Source organism: Periplaneta americana, chromosome 16 (genome assembly GCF_040183065.1).
Source record: "Periplaneta americana isolate PAMFEO1 chromosome 16, P.americana_PAMFEO1_priV1, whole genome shotgun sequence".
In the NCBI taxonomy this organism is placed as follows: Eukaryota; Metazoa; Arthropoda; class Insecta; order Blattodea; family Blattidae; genus Periplaneta; species Periplaneta americana.
Genome location: NC_091132.1, coordinates 140,157,458 through 140,180,119, shown reverse-complemented (window position 1 = coordinate 140,180,119; position 22,662 = coordinate 140,157,458). Strand labels below are relative to the sequence as shown.

Here is a 22,662-nt window from a genome sequence, read left to right as displayed (position 1 = left end):
TTTTCTAAGACTGTACCTTCAACCAATAGGAAGAGAAGATGTACGACAGCCAAAAAAGTGTTGGCTACAATAATTATTTTACTACAGCCGTGGCGAAAACGTAATCGTGCGCCGAGCCACTGTGTAACCTGCAACGTGCATAGCACCTATGGAGGTGGACGGACACCCGAAGGGGAAGTGAAGCAACTGTCTGACTTATTAACGGATTTTCATTTTCCTTACGTCAAGCACTGAAATAAATTTTATACAGTATAAGGTTACACACTAATGTTTAGTACGTGTAACAAAGAAAGAAATGAACAAAAAAACATAAAATTAACTGTCTTCAGAATGTCTCTGCGACAGAGTTTCAAAATCAGGAATTATGTCACTTACTGCCAGTCGTAGTTGATCACGAAGGTATTTGTCTATCAGTCGTAATCTAAATTAGGTTTTTACTATTTTCATTGTTGAAAATAATTTTTCACAAACGTAAGTTGTAGCGAACATGGGTTCAACAGAGCAAGCGAAAGAACGAAGCTTCGGATATTTATTTTTTGGCAAAGATTTGAAAAGTTCAACATTTGTCAAGTCCTTACATCTAGCTTTCATTAGGCCTATAACATTACTTTATAAATCTGTGAGTTTAAATTGAAGACCTAACCGCATTATTCGTACATCTGGTGAAAAAGGATCGAAATAATAATAATAATAATAATAATAATAATAATAATAATAATAATAATAATAATAATAACGCTTAACCTTTTAATGTTTCATGAGTAGGCTAACATGTAGTATAATGCTGTTTTATGTTATACAACCGTTTTCCTAGTAATACTTGTGAACAAGTCATACATTTAATATGCTCATCATATTGGCAGCAAAAAAATGCGTCCTCCCATCCTACTTGAAACTTTCGTTTTTGTAGGGGTACATGGTTTCGAGAGAGACATTGCGACGATACGCCACTCGCAGGTCAGAGACAAATACAAATGGAACGGACTTTGACTCCAGTGAGTGGGAAGGTGAGGATTGGGGGAGCAAGAGACATGCACAGCTATCATTGCGAGCTGTGCTCGAGAGTTACATTTTCGCCACGGCTGTTTTACTAGTACATACTTGTCTTTTAACGGGTAAAATCCCAATTGTTAATTTGGTGTGAAGAAAAAATTAATCAGGACCTCGTGTTGATGTTACAGAACTTCAGGGTGCTGCCCTACAAGTTGCACAGAGCCGTAGCTGTTGCAGTGCTGGCTCTAGCCGATATCGCGTCATCGCTGTACCACTACTTCTCCCTGGGCAACGTGTGTCCCCGCATCAGCTGGGCAGCACATTCCAGTGGTGCACTGGCCGGCTTCCTACTTGGCTTGGTCCTGTTCAAGGGATCTAACAAGCCGGGTGTTGGTGTGGCCCCAGCTGCCGATGAAGAGGATGGCATCATTTGGACACGGGTTGCTGTCTGGATCGCAGCCACATTACTGGGTGCAGCAGTAACGGCTGCAGTAATATGCAACCTGCTGTTACCACCTCCTCCACAGTCTGTAGACTGATGTTCAAGAATTCGACGGCGACAGTGTTCTGGTATTACGGTAGTCAGAATTGCTGAACGTTAGTAATATTAGTAAGAAAACATTGATTAACAGAGAATAGTGCTATCGATTAGAGTAAGTCGAGACCCAGAAGGCGGGACTGTGATTTTTAAATGAAATTTCACTCTCTTTATATTAAAGAGATAATTATTATTTATATTCTCTTTACTATAAAGCTGAAAATAGTTTCCAACAGTTATAACTGAACTCCCTTTTTTTGTCGTTGTTAGTGATCGATTGATTACTATACTCGCCATTAAACTTGAAGTGGATTTTAAGAACTATTCATATCCTTAACATCACTTCCCTCAGATAAAGCCGGAGTTTCCCTGTCCTTCAATGAGAAGATACTAGGCACAATTCACTTATCGTTTATCGCCTACAAAATTCTCTGCTTTGCGGATTGGTGACTTGCACTCCAACGACTCGTGTGACTGTAAAATTGATAAAATAAGAAATGAATATATTAAATACTTCGAAGAACTAAATACTTCAACAGACTTCAGTGTATTCGGAGACAGACAGCAGATAAGTCACAAATTTCGAAAGGAATTAAAAAAATATATATATTCTAATGATACACAAGATCTCATTCTGTGTAATGCACTATAGCTAAGTTAAAAAAAAATCAATAATATTTCCCTATTTCGATACAATTTCTATTTAAAATAACTGAACGCAATATGTCTTACAATTATAATAATCCGTGGCGCTACAGCCCGTGAAGGGCCTAGACCGACCAGCCGGCTGTTGGCCTCACGCCCACATGCCGAAGCAGAGGTGGACGATCATCCAATCAGAATGGAGGTATCGTGTGGTTAGCACGATGATCCTCCCAGCCGTTATAGCTGGCTTTCGTAACCAGATTTCGCTACCTATCGTAGCTCCCCAAGTGCATCACGATACTGGGTGGGCACCGGCCCCATACACTGGCCGAAATTTCATGAGAAAATTTCTTCCCCCATGAAGACTCGAACCAGCGCGCATTCCGTAACTCGAGTCCTAGGCAGAATGCCTTAGACCACGACGCCACGGCGCGGGACATGTCTTACAATTAGACACAAGAAAACTGAAATAGACATGGAACTTCTTGAAAACAAATACAAAAACTAGACCTCTACTATTTTATATTAGAAGCGAATCAATACAAACTATTTCTCACAAGAACTCGGAACTACTTGCTGTTTTAAAGTGGGGTGCCCTTGGATGGGAAAACAAGGGCTGTTGTCGTTGTAATGATAAAAAACTAATTCAGAAGTAGGAACCACATTTTACATATCCAGAGTGATTCACGAGGAAAGGTAAAAAATTTAGGATGCGATATCTTAGACCATTTTGAGTGAAAAAGTTCATATGAACATAGGTCCGTTTTCGAACGATGGCGGTAAAACGTCTCGCCCCAATGTAATCAGACGTTACCATATGCTGCTGACGTGAGACAAGATCTCATTGAATGACGTAACATTGGAATCTGCATTGTGAGCGATGTAGATAAGAGAAGAGAAACAAACCGGGTGGTGGAGAATTACAAATGTCACAACAAACACGCTATCACATCAGTTCACAGCAGTTCAGTCAGCTACCTACAGTACAGTAGTTATACACGTACAGTTATCGGAAGTGATAAGTTGTGTTTTTCAAGATGCCTTATAAATAAAATTTTCGACTACAGAATGCGCCGATATTATGTATGTTTATGGTTTATGCGATGGCAGTACCTTGTGTGCCGTCGCTGAATATGAAGGACGCTTTCCGAACAGAAGGGTACCATATCGAAGAATATTTACTGTCTATGGGGTAGGATGAAAGACTTGGTATAGCAAAGGAACGGGAAAAAGAGAGAGGCGCTAATCGACCGTATTTTGGATGCGGCATAAGAACTGCCACGTGCAAATCTCCCGAGCGATGAGCGCGATTCACGCCCGAGCGCAACAGTGCATTGAAGCAGAAGGAGGTACCTTTGAAAATGTGCGAAAACATCGACCCCGACTTATAGAATATTAGGTATGTATGCATACGTGAATATAAACTTTAAATTTGTCCATTATCTGTGTCTAAATGCGAGTTAGTACAATAGAATCTCAGAAGTTTTCGTGAAATCAAAGAGCCATATCTCCGTAACCGTTCGAAAACGGACCTATATTAATATGAATTTTTTGACTCAGAATGACTTCAGAATTCACATCCTAAATTTTTACCTTTCCTCGTGAATCACTCTGTATATAACTTTTTCTGTTAATTTTAACAGATTAAGTACAGTAAGCTCTCTTCATTGTTATCGTCATTAGATCCAAGGTTCACAGTTCCAAACTTGGCTGAGGAAGCTGGATTTTTAAGGACTATAAAGGTCCAAAGTACTTAAGTCTAGAGGTTTCCATACTACATACATTTACGTTTCATAAATACCTTGTCATATGTGAGAGAAACCCAGGATAAATTACCAGTAGACCTCTGCATTCTCTTGAAAACATCCGACCGAGCTCGCCGATCAGTCCTCGGTTGTGAAGAAGATAGCCGGGTAATGATATACTCGAGAGCATGCAGTCGAGAATTTATAACCGATCGGTTGAAACGTTTACTCGGTCGGCCGCGAGTGCTCGAGGATGTTGAACTACAATTACATCACCTTTTTAATGCCTGATACCCAAAACAGCCTACCTAAGAAGGTTACCATTTTGTTTTCATTTCAGATAACACGAAAACTATGAAGTATTCGAACATTTAAACAAGGAATCATAATTTTAAATAACACAATTCTTTAAATGATAATGCTTTATACGAGTATTATCAATAATGTTATTCAACATCCACCTTATCGAACTCATTATATCAGTAATGAAAATGTTTAATGTAGCTTAGTAAATACGAGATTTATGTGATTGCATAAAAATAATAGAGATTTTGTGATGCGTGTCAAATTCCTTCAAAAACAGACATAATCTATTTCAATCACAGTATTTAATAACAATAATCAAAATGTACATGTTCACTTCGCTTAACATTTTTACAGTAATGTATATTAAGAGATGCTTAATCACAGACAATGATTAACGTTGGAGTTACTTATGGTAAGGAAATATCAGGGATGAAGCAAACAAAATTCGTGCTGAAGTTATACTAAAATTAAAAGTATCAATGGGAAAATCGCCATTTGATTTTAAATTTTTTTCAATCTTAGGCCTATCTAGAATTTTGGTTTCTTTAATGTAGGTCTGCTTACTTTCGTCCTATGACATTACGAATACAACTGTTACAAAATATTATTACTCTTCCGTTCAAATAGAGGATAAACACGAACATATTTTTTTTCTCTTTTTAGTGCTGCTTATACTATATATTTATATCCTTATAGACAACATAGTTTGTTAAAATCGTATTTTATTTTATTGATTTATTAATTTATTGTTATTTAAATATTTATTGTAATTTTTATTCAATTTGATAGCCTGTATACCTTCTAGGTTCACCAATCAGGTGATAGGACATCAGGCAGTTTAATATTTCCATAGCGCATACTGTAAACACATCGATCGAAGACAGTTTTCAGTCTACAGTATGATACCCTTCAAATGATCGAGACGACTGGTTGGCCGTGATGCTTCATTGGGTGTTTTGCTTTCTGCGGAGTCAGGACACGCGGCAGCCAGCCTGCTACGTATAGTACGGAGCTAGTGACCAATCGCGCGTATATTATCATGACTCTCGGTCGGTCTTTCTTAATGAAATACAGAGCTCTAATTACCAGTAATGTTTTCACTAAAAAAAAAGAATGCCAGCTGTGCGGGTGCGGACATACATTTGCAGGCCTATTACATCGCAGAGATCTGTGATGAGAAAAGCAAAATATAAGATAAAGATAAATACAAGATCTTACTTTGATGTGAAGGTCTTGAAGACTTTCACAGTGAACGAAAATAGGATGCGTAATAATAAAATTAACTTGCTAAGATCCTGAGATCATACGAAGGTTCTGAAAACTTTTACAAGAAGGAAAACTGGGTTAACGTTACGTATTTATAATACGGTATGATCTTGTTCTGTTTTAAGCTTTGGTCTCTCTGTGTATATTCAAACTGATCTCCAATAGAGTTCAATAGCAACAAGAATACAATCACTTTGTAAAAACATCTTAACGTTGAACCATAAGGTGCACATTGTATTGTATTAAAAAGTCTGTTTTACTATACGATCCGATATCAAATGTGAAATTCATATTTTGCAGTGTCATGAATTTTAAGAACTAAATATTAAATATACAGAAGGTAAGAACATTTTATTCGTGTGCTTTTTCCTTTATTATATATTCAAATCAGTATAATTATTTAGCAAAATTATGACTATAAAAGTGCTGTTTACTTAGTCCAGAGCAGGCTATGGAATTGATGTCCTGGTGAAAATGGTATGTTGCTGCGCTTTCCGTTATTAGTGCACAGATGAGAAGGGCGATTATAAATTAACAAGAAAGGTGTAGTAGGCAGAGTAAATGGAAATTATCGAAGAAAACTTTTTCAACATCTGCCATCTACTACATATTTTGCGTGAATTTGGTGGCATTTGAATTAGGGTGTTCATAATGGAAAGCTGACACTCTATAGAGTAAGTGTTACAAATATGGAATACCATTTTGTTTTTTTTGCTTTGTAACCTACATGTTTTGAATATTGAACGTGAAGTATCGTCCTGTTTATTGCTGAATATCCCTGTGAATGATACACCGGACTTCACAGTGTTATAAAATGTTTGAAAAAAATAATTGCCTCAAAATCTAAGATATTTTCTTCATAAAAATGGAGGTACAAATATGGAGTACTATTAACAAGTTACAAGATTAACAAAACTATAAAGTCAAAATAGCATCTACTAAGAAAAGCACAGAACAAGAATCCAGCATCTTCATTAGAAGCTGTTTTCCCAACCGTAATACTGAATTCTGATGAATCGTCTCTCACGTCTTTTCTCGAACTTGTTTTATGGTTTCTTGCATTGCGTTTTCATTCCACTGTTTTCTAAGTTTGTTGGAAGGTACCAACAGTGAGGGAAGTGGGGGAAAAACCACAGGCGGTATGCTACTCCTAGATTTTCCCCTAGCATACCTCGATTTAAAAAGGCGTAGTTCTACCACTCTCTTTGCAACATACACGAACATGATATATACAATAAATTGTTTCGTTTAGACAGTAACGCGAGTCTTCGAAACTTACGCAACACATTAAATTTCTTAATAAAATAATTTCAGTAATACTTTAGTCATTTACTAGATTATTTTCCAATGCCTATTGAAACTTATCATTTAAAATAATGTTAAAGCTTCTAATGCGAATACTTAAATTAGTACTGTATGTAACCCTATTTAAATAATAGATAAGTAAGTCACTGACAAATATTTTAAAGAATAAGATCTGATGACATAATCACTAAATTGCAACAATAGCCATCACAAGCTACAGACCACAGCCTTCTATACTTGAAATGCTAACGTTGTTAAGCGTTGCAGGGGTTGACTTATTAAATAAACGTGTCTAAATACGCATTGAATACAGTTCCAGAATGGTTAGATTCACGAAGCAAACGGATAGTACCCTTTGCTGTGAAAGAATCTATAAACAAATTATTACGGTTCATATTTTTTTGAGTGACGATATGTCATTTTTCACTAACGGTATGTTTTCTGGTCATACAAACCAGTGGTAATATTCCTTACCGGCTCATACCGTCTCACTTCCCTCACTGGGTGCCAACATTAGTTACGAAATAGAAAACCAGAGTATAAAGATGGAATACTAATAATATGTTACTGTATTCATATTGTGACACACTGACGTTTAAGTCATAACCTCAGAACATATCATAATTTAAAAACGAAATCAATTAAATATATATTTATTTAAACCAATGACGGGTACATTGAATAACAAAATCATTCTCTTATAAGGCTCATCATTTTAACTCGAGCTTCCCAATATCTCTGCAGGGCTCGGCAAATCTTAAGGTGGTGTCTGTCCATGTCGTCCCGGGAGTTGCATAACATGCAGGATGGTCATGGTAGTATTCCAAAGCGGTAGAGATGTTTCCCAAGACAGTCATGCCCGGTGCTGAGGCGTAATGTTGATACTGCTGTTTTCCTTGGTGCTGCTTTTGAATTTGTATTCATTGCTATAAACGTAGATTATTCTCTTTAAGAATATATTATATAATTAATATTTCTAACATTAAGGAATAACAATGTATATTCTAGAAAATAACTTACCGCCAAAATTTTCACTTTCCTCGAAAGCGCAATAATGATGAAAGTTTCAACAGTTCAACCTCTAACTGCTGACACATTCCCACGAAAAAGAGTATCAATGCGTAGTAATTTGGAAGACTTCCACTAGAACACAACACGTCTCAGGTCGTATATCAGACTATTCCATATTTATACTCCTATTTCATATTTGTTGACACTCGGGAGGAAATTAAACGCAGAATAAATATGGGAAATACCTGCTGTTATTCGGTTGAGAAGCTTTTGTCATCTAGTCTGCTGTCAAAAAATCTGAAAGTTAGAATTTATAAAACAATTATACTACCGGTTGTTCTGTATGGTTGTGAAACTTGGACTCTCACTTTGAGAGAGGAACAGAGATTAAGGGTGTTTGAGAATAAGGTTCTTGGGAAAATATTTGGGGCTAAAAGGGATGAAGTTACAGCAGAATGGAGAAAGTTACACAACGCAAAACTGCACGCATTGTATTCTTCACCTGACATAATTAGGAACATTAAATCCAGACGTTTGAGTGGGCAGGGCATGTAGCACGTTTGGGCGAATCCAGAAATGCATATAGAGTGTTAGTTGGGAGGCCGGAGGGAAAAAGACCTTTAGGGAGACCGAGACGTAGATGGGAGGATAATATTAAAATTGATTTGAGGGAGGTGTGATATGATGATAGAGACTGGATTAATCTTGCTCAGGATAGGGACCAATGTCGGGCTTATGTGAGGGTGGCAATGAACCTCCGGGTTCCTTAAAAGTCATAAGTAAGTAAGTATTTCATATTTATAACAGTTCCTCTATAAACATTGGGCTGGCGGTGCGTTGAGAGTATCCATTGCACCTTTATTCTATAGGCTATCTTCTTCATGAAATAAATTTGTTGATATTACGCTACTCACTTTGAACATATTATATTACAAAATTCTTCCTTATTTATAAAATTGGCTCAGGACTTATATAAAATATCTCGTTATTTGTAACTGTAGCTTGTTTTTACTTTAAAAATATATTTGACAAATCCATGCTTTATTATCTAACCACTGAAGACAACGATCAACAAGAAAATAATCAAATTTGGTTAGGAAAGAAAATACAATTATTAGTTTTAGAGCTTAGGTAAGCATGAACATCAGCCAGAAGAAGTACACGAGGAAAAAAAGGAATATGTATGAACCTTCCATCAATTTTTATAAGGACAAATACCATCTGGAATCTATCGTCATTATGGGGCTAATGATAGGAGCCCGTGGGACCATACCCCGGTTCCTAGTCGACTTCTGTAAATCTTTTGGCCTGCATAAAGATACTTTAAGAGATCTAACAATTATTGCAACACTCAAAGGATCAATAGCTATTTTCAGGCATCATACATATGGATCATGACTTTAATTCGCATCTTCTTGACGTTACTTCGTTTATTATCATGAGTTTCAATCTATTTCAAATTGTTTTTCACTCTAACAACAATGTATCACTAAGCCTCAAGGTATTTACTCTATTTATTGTACCATGGTAGTCTTTGTCAATGGCAGCCTGTAGTGGTTACAGGAATAAATAAATAAATAAATAAATAAATAAATAAATAAATAAACAAATAAAATTCGATCATAATGAGGAAATTAAAAAAAAAACAGGAAAACCTCTTCAGAATTTAACGAGATAAAATAATTTTACATAATACTTCTTCTGTGTTAAAATTGGAATTTATAAACACATGCTGCGTTCTTTTGTTTATTTTTTAATGCTTTTTCAGCTTAAGTGGCTGAGGTATGAAATTCCTTCTGTGTAGCTACTAACAAAAACAAGCAAAATTACCGGACGTTTACTGTTAACATTGTTAGGAAATACTGGATCATCTTTACTGCATACACTATTGAAGGTTTTGTCATAGACTATGCTGACAAAGTCGGACACTTACTCATTGGCTGATGAGGTTGGAAAATTAAAAGAATGACGACAGCACTCACTAAAACCGACTTATTCTCCATAAATTCGATAAAGAAGGTACAAATACTACGTACCTATTGGCGTTAGAATGGGCATTTCTTTTCCCATTATAAAGTGACGAAGTTCTTCCATCTTTTAAATTTTAGGTACTGATTGACAAAAATCTGGTGTTAATAACGACTGAGCTGTCATGAATTTTTTTAGTTTTTAGTTGTGTACTAAAATTTAATTTTTCAACAACTTGGAACCACACTCAGGTTACAGGCTCAGAATAATATAAGTAATATTCTGGAAGTCTCGCCTACTCTGTAGAGTTGTTATGCTTGAACCAGTTGTTTGTGTTAGCCAAGTATAAGAAATGTCTTGATCCCACAAATCGAAACTTAACATTTCAGTAGAAGAGTAACAACTGTAGAATGATTCTGCAGGATTACTATCTTCTCAAAGTTATCGTGATTCTATGACCCTGAGATAAGTTTCCATTAAAGGAAATGTTATGTCTATTTTACAGTATTGCGTTAATTGAAATTGTGCCTGGATCCACGAATGAGTAATTTGTGAAGTCACGTCTTATGATAACATTACCTATTTGGCAATATGCTTATGGATAACTGGGAAAGAGAAAGAAGAATATGGAAAGATACTGGAAGATCTTTGAAAGGTTTTACAGATAATATTAATTTGCTTGCTGAATGAGACCACCTGTTTTCACAGCCATAAATTAATATGATGATGACGACGACCAAGAAACCTATAGGAATAATAAACTGGGATGTTGTGAAGTTGAAGTTACAAAGAAACAAGAACTATTTATCTTGTAATAAGCTTTCAAATTCATGTGGGACTGCCCAGTTTCCAGTTCATTGTGTATCTGGAGTTGCCTAAATTGAGTAAAACAGAACACTGATACAAAGTTATAAGGGCGCGATAAATTATTTCCATATCCCAATAAAAATCTCCAGTGGTTTTTCACAATCAACATGAATTGTATTTAACTTTTGTGTGATTGTGTGTATTCGATTTTGTTTCGGTTTTAAATGTGCGTGTTTGCATATGTGTGTTGAGTACATGCACGTACTTAGCCTATGTGTTGAACCTTGATTGTTGAGAGTGATTTACTCAGTTTCAAATATTTAACAAGTCTGTAAGTAGGTTATTCTGGTTTCCCTATTGATCTGAAAATAAATTACAATAAGGAATGTTCAAGAGACTCGTATCTACTTCAGTCTTTAAGTTTATATACTTTAAATATCAGTCAAGTATAACGAAACAACTAATTGTTAAGTATAACCTATATAGCTTTTAATGAAAAGAACGAAGTGAGTTTTAATGTAATTTCCTTTAAAAGGAAGAAAATTAACGTAAAGAATCATATTCAATCTATCTCCTTTTCCGACATTGTCCCTGACTCTCATAATTTCTGAAGAATTTAATTGTGTCATAGGCTCCGATTGTAACGCCATTATTTTCTGTGCTTTATTAACATCGTCATAATATTTTCTATTATATATTAATGAACGTCTTGACTTCACAAATAAAACAGGACCATATTGCAGAATTTGGTTGTGAATTGTAAAACCACAGACTCAAATACATATAGGGTCGATTTCTAAAACACGAACGAAATCGTCTTTCCAAACCTCGGCTTTTAAACCGCGGTCGAGGTCTGAATCCTTATGCGATTTCTAAAACGAAGTCGAGACGCGGCTTGAGAAGGAACCGAGGTTCGTGGGTTTTATGTATGGCAACGCAGCTTAGAATTGATATTTATTTCTGTAAACAGTCGATATTAGAAATAAATGAACATCGGGATTAATATTTTTATTGAATTGGAAAGTCGCATTCTTTTGTTCTCAGCTACGGTAGGCTATTGTTACATTTACTAATTTACAGAATATAATTATGTGCGTTTAAAATACTGGCATTACTTAGCATTTAATAGGGAACGGATTTTAAGGTACCAGAATGATATTGCCCAAATAATTAGCACAAATCGAGCGTTTATGTTGTAGTTTATCATTTGTTCGTAACTACTACCAACATTAACTACCTGGAATCCTGCTTCTATGGAATTAATAACCTAAATATTAACCGGATTAAAATTGCATATTAGGCCTAGTTCTCTCTATATACCTTGAAAAGTGCAATTGAAACTAAAATGTAGTAGGCCTATGGTTTTATTTTCCACTACGTGGAAAGCCCGAGTAGCATAAAACTTAAAATAAGAAGACAAAATCACGTTTACTTCACATTCTTATAGGCTCACATCAATTTCGAGTGTTAAATAAAATGTCCAAAACTATTGTAAAGACTAAGAATTAAGTTATATCATCTTATAGGCATAAAAAATAAATTAATACAAAATATTATATGTTACTTCCCTGAAAGCAACAAGGAGATGTAAAAAATTGTCAACCCGCCGCCTCTTGCATTTCGTTACAGATTATTATTTAGCGTTATTGCTCAATTTTGCGTTGATTCCTTCGAAAATCGAAATATTCGCCCGAAATTATCGTCGTTATATAGTTACAACGGTTAATTCCTGTCTCTCATCACTCTAATCCGGAGATTTAATACTCGTAGACTCAAATTTTCCTTCGACAATCATCCAGCTGATCTACTATCTCCATCTTGTAGCTATACATGAAGCCATGGTTTTAAACCTACCCCAGCCGTGGTCTCTGCTTCAGACCATGGTTTCGAGCCATGGCTCAGAAAAACGAAGAAGACCTCGTTTTATAAATCCAAACGCGGTTTAAAGCCATGGCCGTGGTCTAGAGCTCGTTTTAGAAATCGACCGATAGAGTGAATAAAAAATACAGGGACAAACTTTGAGTGCGAGTTCCTCACACCAAAACAAGAAAAAAGTAATATAAATATATAAATATATGTCCGGAAATGCCTATGACTGCTTCTCAATGAAACAGTTCATGGTTCCATTCTAGACGACACGTGGACGGAGACTGGATGTTTGCTTGTTTCTTATCCTGTACTTGTCTGTGACGTCTCTGCTATGGCCCTGCATAATGCTGACCGCACGATTAGGGAAATCTGCATTGCGAGAGAGTCCAGCATTGGTGCTATCCTTCCCTATGTATCATTGGCTTGTAAGTCGATACAAAAAGACGAAGTAAGACAAAGCGAGGGGAGAAGTAAAAAAGTTATGTAACTTATTTATTTGAGAGAACTGTCTTTAAAAAGATTCATTTTTGCTAAAGCAAGGTTCACAGAATATGGATAACCGGCAAATTTTTCCTTATTGCCTCAACTATGCTTCATCTCTCCATTTGTATGTAGTGTAATACTTCTCTTGGTGTAATGATAATAAAACAACGGTTAATTGTTTCATATTATGTATGTCTAATTTATAATAATGCTATTATTAAGATTAATTTCAACTGATTATAAAAAATTGTTTATGCTGCACATCAGAAATATTGCTATGAATTGAATATTACAATTGGTAACCATCGTAAATATATAAAATACCAATAGAAAATTTGATCAGAAAGCTTAATTTATATTCCATTTGTTCATTTTTTCATCGGTGTAGTGGTTCACTGATAAGAACTATTCAATTGTTCTTTTATGCTAAACCTTTCATGTTGTGGCGACTCATGAAATACATTGTATGACAATGCCCTCTTGTAAGAAATGAAAAGTGAAGTAAAAACATAATTTTAGATGCAGTCGCCACATTGAGACGTAAGAAAGATAACCAACAGAGTAACATCACAACCTAGCATATACAGTCACGAAGCTCAATACGTAGGGAATATGCATCCATAGATAGTTGTTAACCACTAGGATCTCTACTATCGACTCATCACAGACAATGCGAAATAGTATCGGCACAGTCTATTGTTCCTAGTACCCTCAACAACTCAAGCTTCGTGACTGCATATACTAGACTGTGGTAACATGCTTTAGTCTCTTTAGAGTCTTCTCAGCCTCTTTGTTATGTCAGTCATTACCATTTTGGGCAAATCGCAATATAGCGAACGTAGAAGCTCCGCCCACGATCCCTTCCACTTTTCCCCTATTAGCTCATCAGACACTCTACGTGATAGGCGAGTGTTGTGTCGAATACACATTTCATGTGGGTGGGGATAACTTCCCCTACTGGCGTTCGCTATATTGCCATTTGAATGTTTCAAAATAAATTCTATAATCTTAAATAATTTTACCTGTATTTTATAACCTTCGGTCAGTGTTGTTAAGGGGGAAGGTACACATTTCCAAGAGTATATAGAAAGTGTACTTAAAGTGTAATATCTCAATATCTTTCAGTCCTAGTGAGATGAAATGTGGCTTACTTGCAATACATTCCCTTTGCATTATTCTCCATTCTTAATACTTTAAGAAGTTATTTTTAATTAACAATAAGCTACCACAATTATTTACAAAATTTTGGTCGGAAATTATGCAATCATTATGCATTTCCCTGATATTTTCCACACACATATAAGACTTTTTAAACGATTCTTATTTTAAAGTGTCTGTTTTAACTACACAGACAACAAAAACTAAAATAATTTACTTTTCTCTTGGAAAAATATTTTGTCTTCAATTTTCATAGAATGCATAGGCTATTGATTGTAACATTTTCACGATCTCATGCTATTTTTAAATATAAATACCAAATGCTACGGCCAAGATTATAGTTATGTTGTTAAGAAAACATAAGTATGCAAAATTTTATTGAAACGCCTCAGAAACTTTTCGAGTTTACTTAGGTAATATCTGAGAAATTCAGATACTCTCGTGGCATTTATTAGAGAACTAATTTGAAAACAATAAAATCTAAATAAAATTCATAAAATGCACTTCACAGAATTACTTACATATTTCTGAAAACTAGAAATATCCAAAGTTGGGATAAGATAGTGATCTCCTTACCGACACTTTTCACACAAATTACTTACTTAATTACTTACTTATTGGCTTTTAAGGAACCCGGAGGTTCATTGCCGCCCTCACATAAGCCCGCCATTGATCCCTATCCTGAGCAAGATCAATCCAGTCTCTACCATCATATCCCACCTCCCTCAAATCCATTTTAATATTATCTTCCCATCTACGTCTCGGCCTTCCCAAAGGTCTTTTTCCCGCCGGCCTCCCAAGTAACTCACATAAATTACATAACCTATTCTAGCAATGCAATGAGGAGAAACTTTATCTGTAAACCGCAAGAGTGTTTTCATCACACAAATAAATCAACCGAAATTCATTTTATTTTATTGCTATAAAACTGACCCTTGTTTTGTCTGGCATGTCCATAATAGTTTCCTGTTAACGTTTTTTTTTTTTTTTTTTTTTTTTCTTCCCTAGTACATTTAAATTCTTTACGTACAAGTGGGTTGTAATTTCGTTGATATATCCTACAATATTTCCCTTGTGCCATACTTGCCGTCAAATTTCACATGGTTTTCATAGTATACTCTTCATATTCATCACCATTTTATTTCTCATGCTAATACCCCAATCTTTTAAAATGTTTGTAATATACTGAGACAGTGTTTCACTTTTCAGTTCATAACCACGCACTTAAAAAAACTGTTGAAACTGACTGAACATATATTTTGTATTTTTTCTGTCTTTTGTGGCTTTGCATTCTGAATTATTGAATCAGTTTCATATTTGGCGCTAGGTCAAAGGTTTTTGTAACGCATTCTGAATCTTAGTTACGCCTGCGCCTGTTCAGTAATCAGGGAAAGTTGAAGTTGATAAAGCCCAAAACGATAAAGGTGAGCTTAAAACTGCTATAATTTTTTTTAAGAATCACGACTATGATTGGTTCATATGAGACATCTTTGCCGTTATTGGTATAAAATAGGATAGCTAATATATGTGAAATAACCAAGGAAAAGAAATGAAAATTTTAAAGTTTCGAAAAATGAGCGACAAAGGATAAGTTTAATGGGACAGTAAAGTGACAACGAAGAAAAACATATCTCGGACACTATTAGAGATACCAAAGAAATTCTGTTAGCCTACCACTAGAAAGAGAAAATGGTATTCATTGAAGAAAAATAATTAATATATACAATTTTTATAGATAAAATTGTACCTCCCGCCTTAAATGATATTTGAAGGGTACACGGGAATAACAATCAAGGTCCATTTTAGAAAGTTTCGAGAAAAACGAATTTTAAAGTTTAAGCACTTAATACTTAGTTATGTGTGCATTTTATATAAATTGACGTAGTGGAATGTCAAGATGATTTCTTATTACTAGCTAGACCACATGATAATACTTTCTTTCCACTATAAGATAGCATTATTAACTCAATTTCGATTTTTGATGGACCTTGATCGTTTTTCCCGTGTACCCTTCATTTGTATACGACAACCGAAAGAAATGGACTAATTGTAATTTTAATCAAATATGTAACGGATTACACTTTATAAGGCTACACTAATTACGCCTGGCAGCAATATCAATGTTTGTGAATATATTATTGTCTTTGTAAATTTCATAATTAAGGTGATCAAATTATTTTCACCATATTTTGTAACTGAAAGTTTACGCTTTTCTGAGAGTTTGTTTTTCTCTTCTTCACTTTTAAATTAATCTCCTTGACATAATTTATGGATAATTAAGTTTATGTACTTAATCACACTGAATGCTACGAAACCGTCATTACTGTATAGCCTATGCTATAAACTTGTGCTTTTGCTTCAAAGCATATAAATATCTTTAGACAGGGGATGGTATTCTTTGGAAGTGTAATGAATGACAACCAAAAACATATAATATTGTATATTATCTGTCGTAGTTGAAATCCATCAATAATAATTTTATGCTTGTCGGAATATTTAATTGTAATCCAATCAAATCCGCATTTAGAGATACGTGGCTGCATTAGGAATGGGATGTACTATAGCAAACAGAGAAAATTTCGAAACTATAGTTCACAGAAGAAATATTATACAAATCGTTCATAGTACAGTTTATCAAGATAGGCCTACTACGCACGTAGCCATCAGGACAAATTGGGCTTCCGTTGTGCCCCGTGGTCATTTGTTGATAGACACCATTTCAGATAGGGTTTTCTTATTTATTTCCAGCGCACTGTATGCATTAAAACAGCAGAAGGGGAAAGTACTTTCGGATGCATTTCTGCAAAAGCACCATAGGTTGTAGCGCCTTATCTCTCCGTGTTACATCTCTATAGTTCTAGACCGGTCGTCAACTGCGGTGTATCGGTGCGCGGGCAAGGTTCCGGGGCAAGTGCATTACAGGAGCGAGCAGCACAGAGGTCTTCTGGGTGACAGTGGCGGCTCGACGTTTTCATAAACTGTAAACATGTCAGGTGCCGTGGTACATTGCTGGATCGGTTTTTTTTTTTAACTACGAGAAGAGATAGCTTTATTCATCGAACAACTGAATAAACCTATTCCGGGACTCAGAATAATGTTAAATGGGCTTGTGACTTAGCATTTCTAATAGATTTAACAGTACATTTGGATATTTTGAACCTCTCTCTTCAAGGTAAAGGTCAAATAGTTACCCAAATGTATGACAGAATCAAGGCCTTTAAACTTACATTGCCACTTTGGGAACGTCAGTTAAAGGATATGAACCTCGGGCACTTCTCAAAACTAAGGACAGTTCACACTTCTGTAACGACCGCAGACTTACAAGAATATGCGCATATACTAGGAGAAGTAAATCAAGAATTGCACTCAAGATTCCAGGATTTGGAAAGTCTTGAATGTATTTTTGAAATATTCGCGACTCCATATTCCATGGAGGTTGACCGTGCTTCAATCGAATTGCAATTGGAACTCTTGGCTCTACAATGTGATCGGAAATTGAAGGAGAAATTTGCAACCAAGAGAAGTCTGTGTGACTTTTATAACAATCTTTCACAGGTCCGATTTCCACGATTTCACAGACATGCTACTCGGATCTTATGCTTATTTGGGTCAACATACATTTGCGAACAGTTTTCTTCTTTGATGAAAATTAACTAATCTCGACATAGAAATCAACTGTCAGATCACAATTTAACATGTGAAATGAGACTATGCACTACTGAAACAGTGTGTCCAAACATTGAGAAGTTGATGGGTGAAAACAGGATAAAAAATTCCGAAAAATCGCTGCCATTGTTGAGTTTCACAAATAGTAGCAATATTTTTGTTTACTCTGTTTCCTTCATAAACAATTTATAGTTTCTCATTTCAATTATTTATCTCCTTTCAAACCTAAAATAGTGCCATTTATTATGTTCATGGTTAAGTTAATGCATATTTATGTACGTAGTGGCAATCAGTGTTTAATTTAGAAATTTATAAAGGGTTTTTATTAATTTGAATATTAAGCATTTAATTGAAATTGTGCCAGTAATATGTAACAATTGTGCTGCCGCTATTTAATACTTCATTCTGTTCGCAAATGTTAAATATTCTAATGCAATAATAAAGTTAATGTTCATTTATTCAAATCATGCCCAATGTCTTGCTCATTAAAGTACAAACACACCGCCACTGCACCTCTGCTCCGTTACCACACATTCGGTTGTTCAGGGCAAGCGAGAGAGCAAGGGAGATGCACATTGCAAATCAGTTGATGACCACTGTTCTAGACTATAAGCAAATATTAGCACCACGCTGCTGTTGAAATATGCTCGATTAAAGTTACTCTGAACACTTTATACTCGAGTCCAACATTTCGTTTTTCTCCGTCGGAAGTTTGGAGCTCCATGTATATAGGCACTTTTACATAAAGATATTTACGCAAATAAGAATAATATTTCACTACTAAGTGTAATAAATTAAAATGCCAAGTACGCCTACAAGAAGATATTGCAAATTCTTACGATCTATAAACTTTTTTAAAATTACTATTGAGAACACTGGTCTACATTGGTTTTGTTCTTTTGAAAAAAAAAAAAAAAGTGTTTCTGAATAAGAATTTCATGCTGATTGCAAAATTGAACTCCGTTTTCGTTACGACGTCAGAATTTTTCACAATTCAAAATTTTATTATTGTAATATGTTATAATATACATAGTAAATCATCATTATTTTTCTGCATTGTGTTAAAAACCATCATTTGAAAGGCTCGACAGTTTATAATTTGAACTTTATTAGGTATTTAAAATGTGAAAGAATATTCTTCTTTCTGCACTGAGTGAAGCCTAGTCTTACAATTTTCGTCCATTTAGTACAGGGATGGGAAACTCGTATTGTAAACAGAGCAGTTATTATGAGTACCTACATACAAAGCAACTAAGGTAGCGGGAGAAGCTAAGCTCTCTGAGAAAGACTGTTTCCCTTCGCTGGTTTAAGTAGCTAATGAACTGCGGGTAAGACATCCGTTATTTATTCCTGAGGGTTTTTATCTGCCTCCACACATCATCATCTAGAAATAGAAAGTTGAAATAAAAGTTTTCAAGTCACAAACATGAAGGAAATATTAATTACATTTTTAAGAGCTTGCTATTGAAACAAACCAGAAGGAAGCTAAATGACACAAAGTCACGTAAACGAGTGGGGATGCGATCCAGCCTGTGAGACTACACTTTTAAAACCTTTCAGAGGTAACATACCTCCCTTTAACAGTTGTTTTAAACTTGGAGGTTTAGTCTTGTGTTGTTCATTGTCATATAAAAGTGAAGTTTGTCAGCAGATATCATTTTTCCGTGAGAGTACAGAATTATAGTGTTGTTTCATATAAATTTCGAAACTTGTGAAATTAGATTTAATGAAACAATTTGTGAAAGCTCTAGATGAAAAGAATGGGAGCACTGTATACCTTTGTGTTAAATTTTCTTCATTAACCTATGACGAAATTAAAGTCTGTATATTTATTGGCCCATAAATTCGAAAATTTATGATGGACAGGCAGTTCGAGATTACCATGAGTGGAAATGTAAAGGGTACCCGATATGCGTTCAGAAACGTTTTATTTCCATGGAAATAAAATAACACTCAAATTATGTTAACATAGAGAAAGTGATTTTACAAAGTTTCAAACAAATTGTCTGTAACATGAGTGTCAAAGTACATTTCCTTCAGTCCTATCTAAATCATTCTCCTCTTAATTTAGGAGATTTTAGTGAGGAACAAGGTGAAAGATTTCACCAAGATATAAAAAAATGGATATGATGTATCAAGGGAATGTTAACATGGTGGTTGATTGCTGGATGTTGAAAAGGAACTGCTCTGAACAACATTCAAGGAGATCAAAAAGGAGGAAATTTTAAGTGCAATATTGAGGTAAGGTTATGATTGTGATAGTTAATGGTTAATAGCAAATTGTAGTCCATGAAAATAATTTTCATGGCGTTTCACTAAGCTACAACTTCATTTCTAGGTAGTAATTAATTTATTAGCATTTATTCACATGTTTATGTTTTGTGCGAAAACCTGACGTGTTGGACGAAATTGGAGATTATTTTCGAACTCGGCAGAAATAATCCACTAAAAATCACATCAAATGCATAACAATAAAAAAAGTTTCAAAATGCAGACCAGTGTAATGGATCTAACAGATGGTTCCCCTTCCTGATTATGAAGCTTGGATGTTCCTGTAGCTATGACAAGATGTAAATATCTCGCACCACTAATGATTCTGCCTCCCCTAACGCTACGCCATGATATAAAACCATTTCGGAACAAAGTCGATCAGTCCATCTCGATTAATTGCAATTTTAAATGTCAAAAAAGTGCAACCATGTGCTCTATGCGTTGCATGACTGTGTTACGATGTAACAGTTGATTTTTTTGAACTGGTGTGTGAAGTTCAGATCACTGAGAAATTTCGCTAATGCCCCATTCCTAACTGCAATGCATAAATTATGAAAGTTTGCGCACTTTTAGTAAATTTAACTAATATACTCTCTTATTAATTCCTTATAAATATTCGATGTACAATAGGATTGTTAAAATATAAGTGAATAGAAGAATTCTGAAGTGGATTCTAAGAGTGGAAATACGGTACACAAAATTATAATATATTTCTAACGCACGCTTTAGACATCTCTCATAGTCACTGATGCCAAACTAGTTGTTACTTAGTTTTCTATTTGACAGCTGAAATGAGGATTAATTATAAACACTTAATGCAATGTGGAAAATAAACACATTCCTCATGTTACGCTGTGCCTTATACAGGGTGTATCACGAAGTTTTCCCCCTGTTTATGTAGGTGATTCCTGATGTTATTTGGAACGAAAAACGTAAATACAGTAATGGGGTAACATTCATAATTAAGGAGCATTAAGGAAATTTGAAAAAAGGCAGAAAAAACTTTTTATTTGAGGATATCACTCACAAAAATGGAAATCATACTTAGAATACAAACAAGTGCTTCATTTTGTACCAGTCTCTTGCATGTAGAGTAGATTTAAAGAAAATGTTCAAAATTTCCTCCCTGCATCAGAAGGCAAAGATTCGCACGGGTGTGTACCGCGCGTGTAGTATTTCGTAACTTCACACGTTCGTTCCTTATTGTCACTGCGGCATCGAGAATGAGTTGAATCAACTCTTCTCGTGTTTGCACCCTAATCTGGTACACGATGTCTTTCATCCACCCCCAGATGCAATAATCTAGGATGTTAAATCTGGGGATCTGGCAAGCAAACGGTTTACATGATCATGTGGTTCTAAATGCTGCACCTTTTGCACATGAAAAGGATACAGTCCGTTCTCGTGAAGAATTCTCCATACCTTGGAATGTGAAACGTTAAATCCTCCCCCCACACATCGTTAGACCTGCGCAAACATTTCTAGCGCTACATACACCATAGCGTGTTTCGAAAATATATTGTAACTCCTTAATTATGAATGTCACCACATTATTGTATTTACATTTTTTGTTCCAAATAACACTAGGAATCACCTCTATAAACCGGGGGAAAACTTCGTGATACATCCTGTATATTCTGTTTAGGTGTATGTTTATTGGTTATGTTTATCATATAAAACCAACTGCTAGAGCAACATTTCATGTTATTTATCATGCAGGGTTTATTTGTTGTTAAATATTATTATAAACACCTGTATATACTAAAATGGCTAGACTCTGTCTCTGACATTGATTGATAAAGCAAATGTCCAAATGGTCAACAATTCATAATCTTAAGCTACATGACGTAGTTTGTTATTTTAAGTTATTGTAAATACTGTTGTTTAAGGAGAAAAGTCGAAAATTCCAATCAGGAATATAAATTTTGTGTTTCAGTTGTTTAATTTGACTTTGTGTGTGATGAGTGTGCCTGTGATAAAGTGCAACAAACAGAAATTGGAAAGTAAGTGCAACTGTTGACTATTGAGTGCAAACATTGACTGTAAAAACAGATATTATTGTGACACTGCCACTCTATATAAAATAATAATTATTAACTAGTAATGTCAAATTTTTATAAATTTTAACAAGAACAGTTAATAACAATCTTTTATAATTTTACATAATTGTTACATTGTATCTTCCATTTAAAATATTTGACACATTTCCATGATGTATGTAAGGTGTGTTTCAAATATAGGATTGTGTATTAGAAACGGTTATAAAAGTTATTTATGTCCTTGTGTTAATTATTAGCGAGTCATATATTATATCTAGCCAGACAATGTTCGACATTTCTTCACTCGCGAATCTACTCTTTAACACAGGGTCTAGCCTTTAACACAGGGGTTCCCAACCGATGTGGTGTGTCGAGCAGCGCCATGTACTCTGTCGCGAAATTTTGGAATTGAAAAATAAATTTTGTGCGAGATCGTGCGTATTTGCTTGCTTTCCGCACAAAACCAATACGCGGTAAGTGTGAAATACCACATTCAGTATTCCCAACGTAACACACATAACAATTTCCCTATTCTTACCGCTTAAGCGTCATATTCATTTTACTGCTTTAGGCTTTTAACATATTATTTTTA

General features: G+C 35.1%; 1 protein-coding gene across 2 annotated transcripts in view; it reads left to right on the top strand.

The window, feature by feature from the left end:
• The window catches only part of rho-6 (rhomboid 6), a 306,816-nt gene extending 284,527 nt beyond the window's left edge, over positions 1-22,289 (top strand). Inside the window, exon 5 of one of the 2 annotated variants that reach the window (XM_069813099.1) lies at positions 1,182-22,289. In XM_069813099.1, the coding sequence (XP_069669200.1) occupies positions 1,182-1,532 (351 nt within the window). In that variant the 3' untranslated portion in view covers positions 1,533-22,289. Of the gene's footprint in view, positions 1-1,160 lie in introns of both variants that reach the window. The other variant, XM_069813098.1, reaches the window with a different exon arrangement.
• Positions 22,290-22,662: the final 373 nt, after the last annotated feature.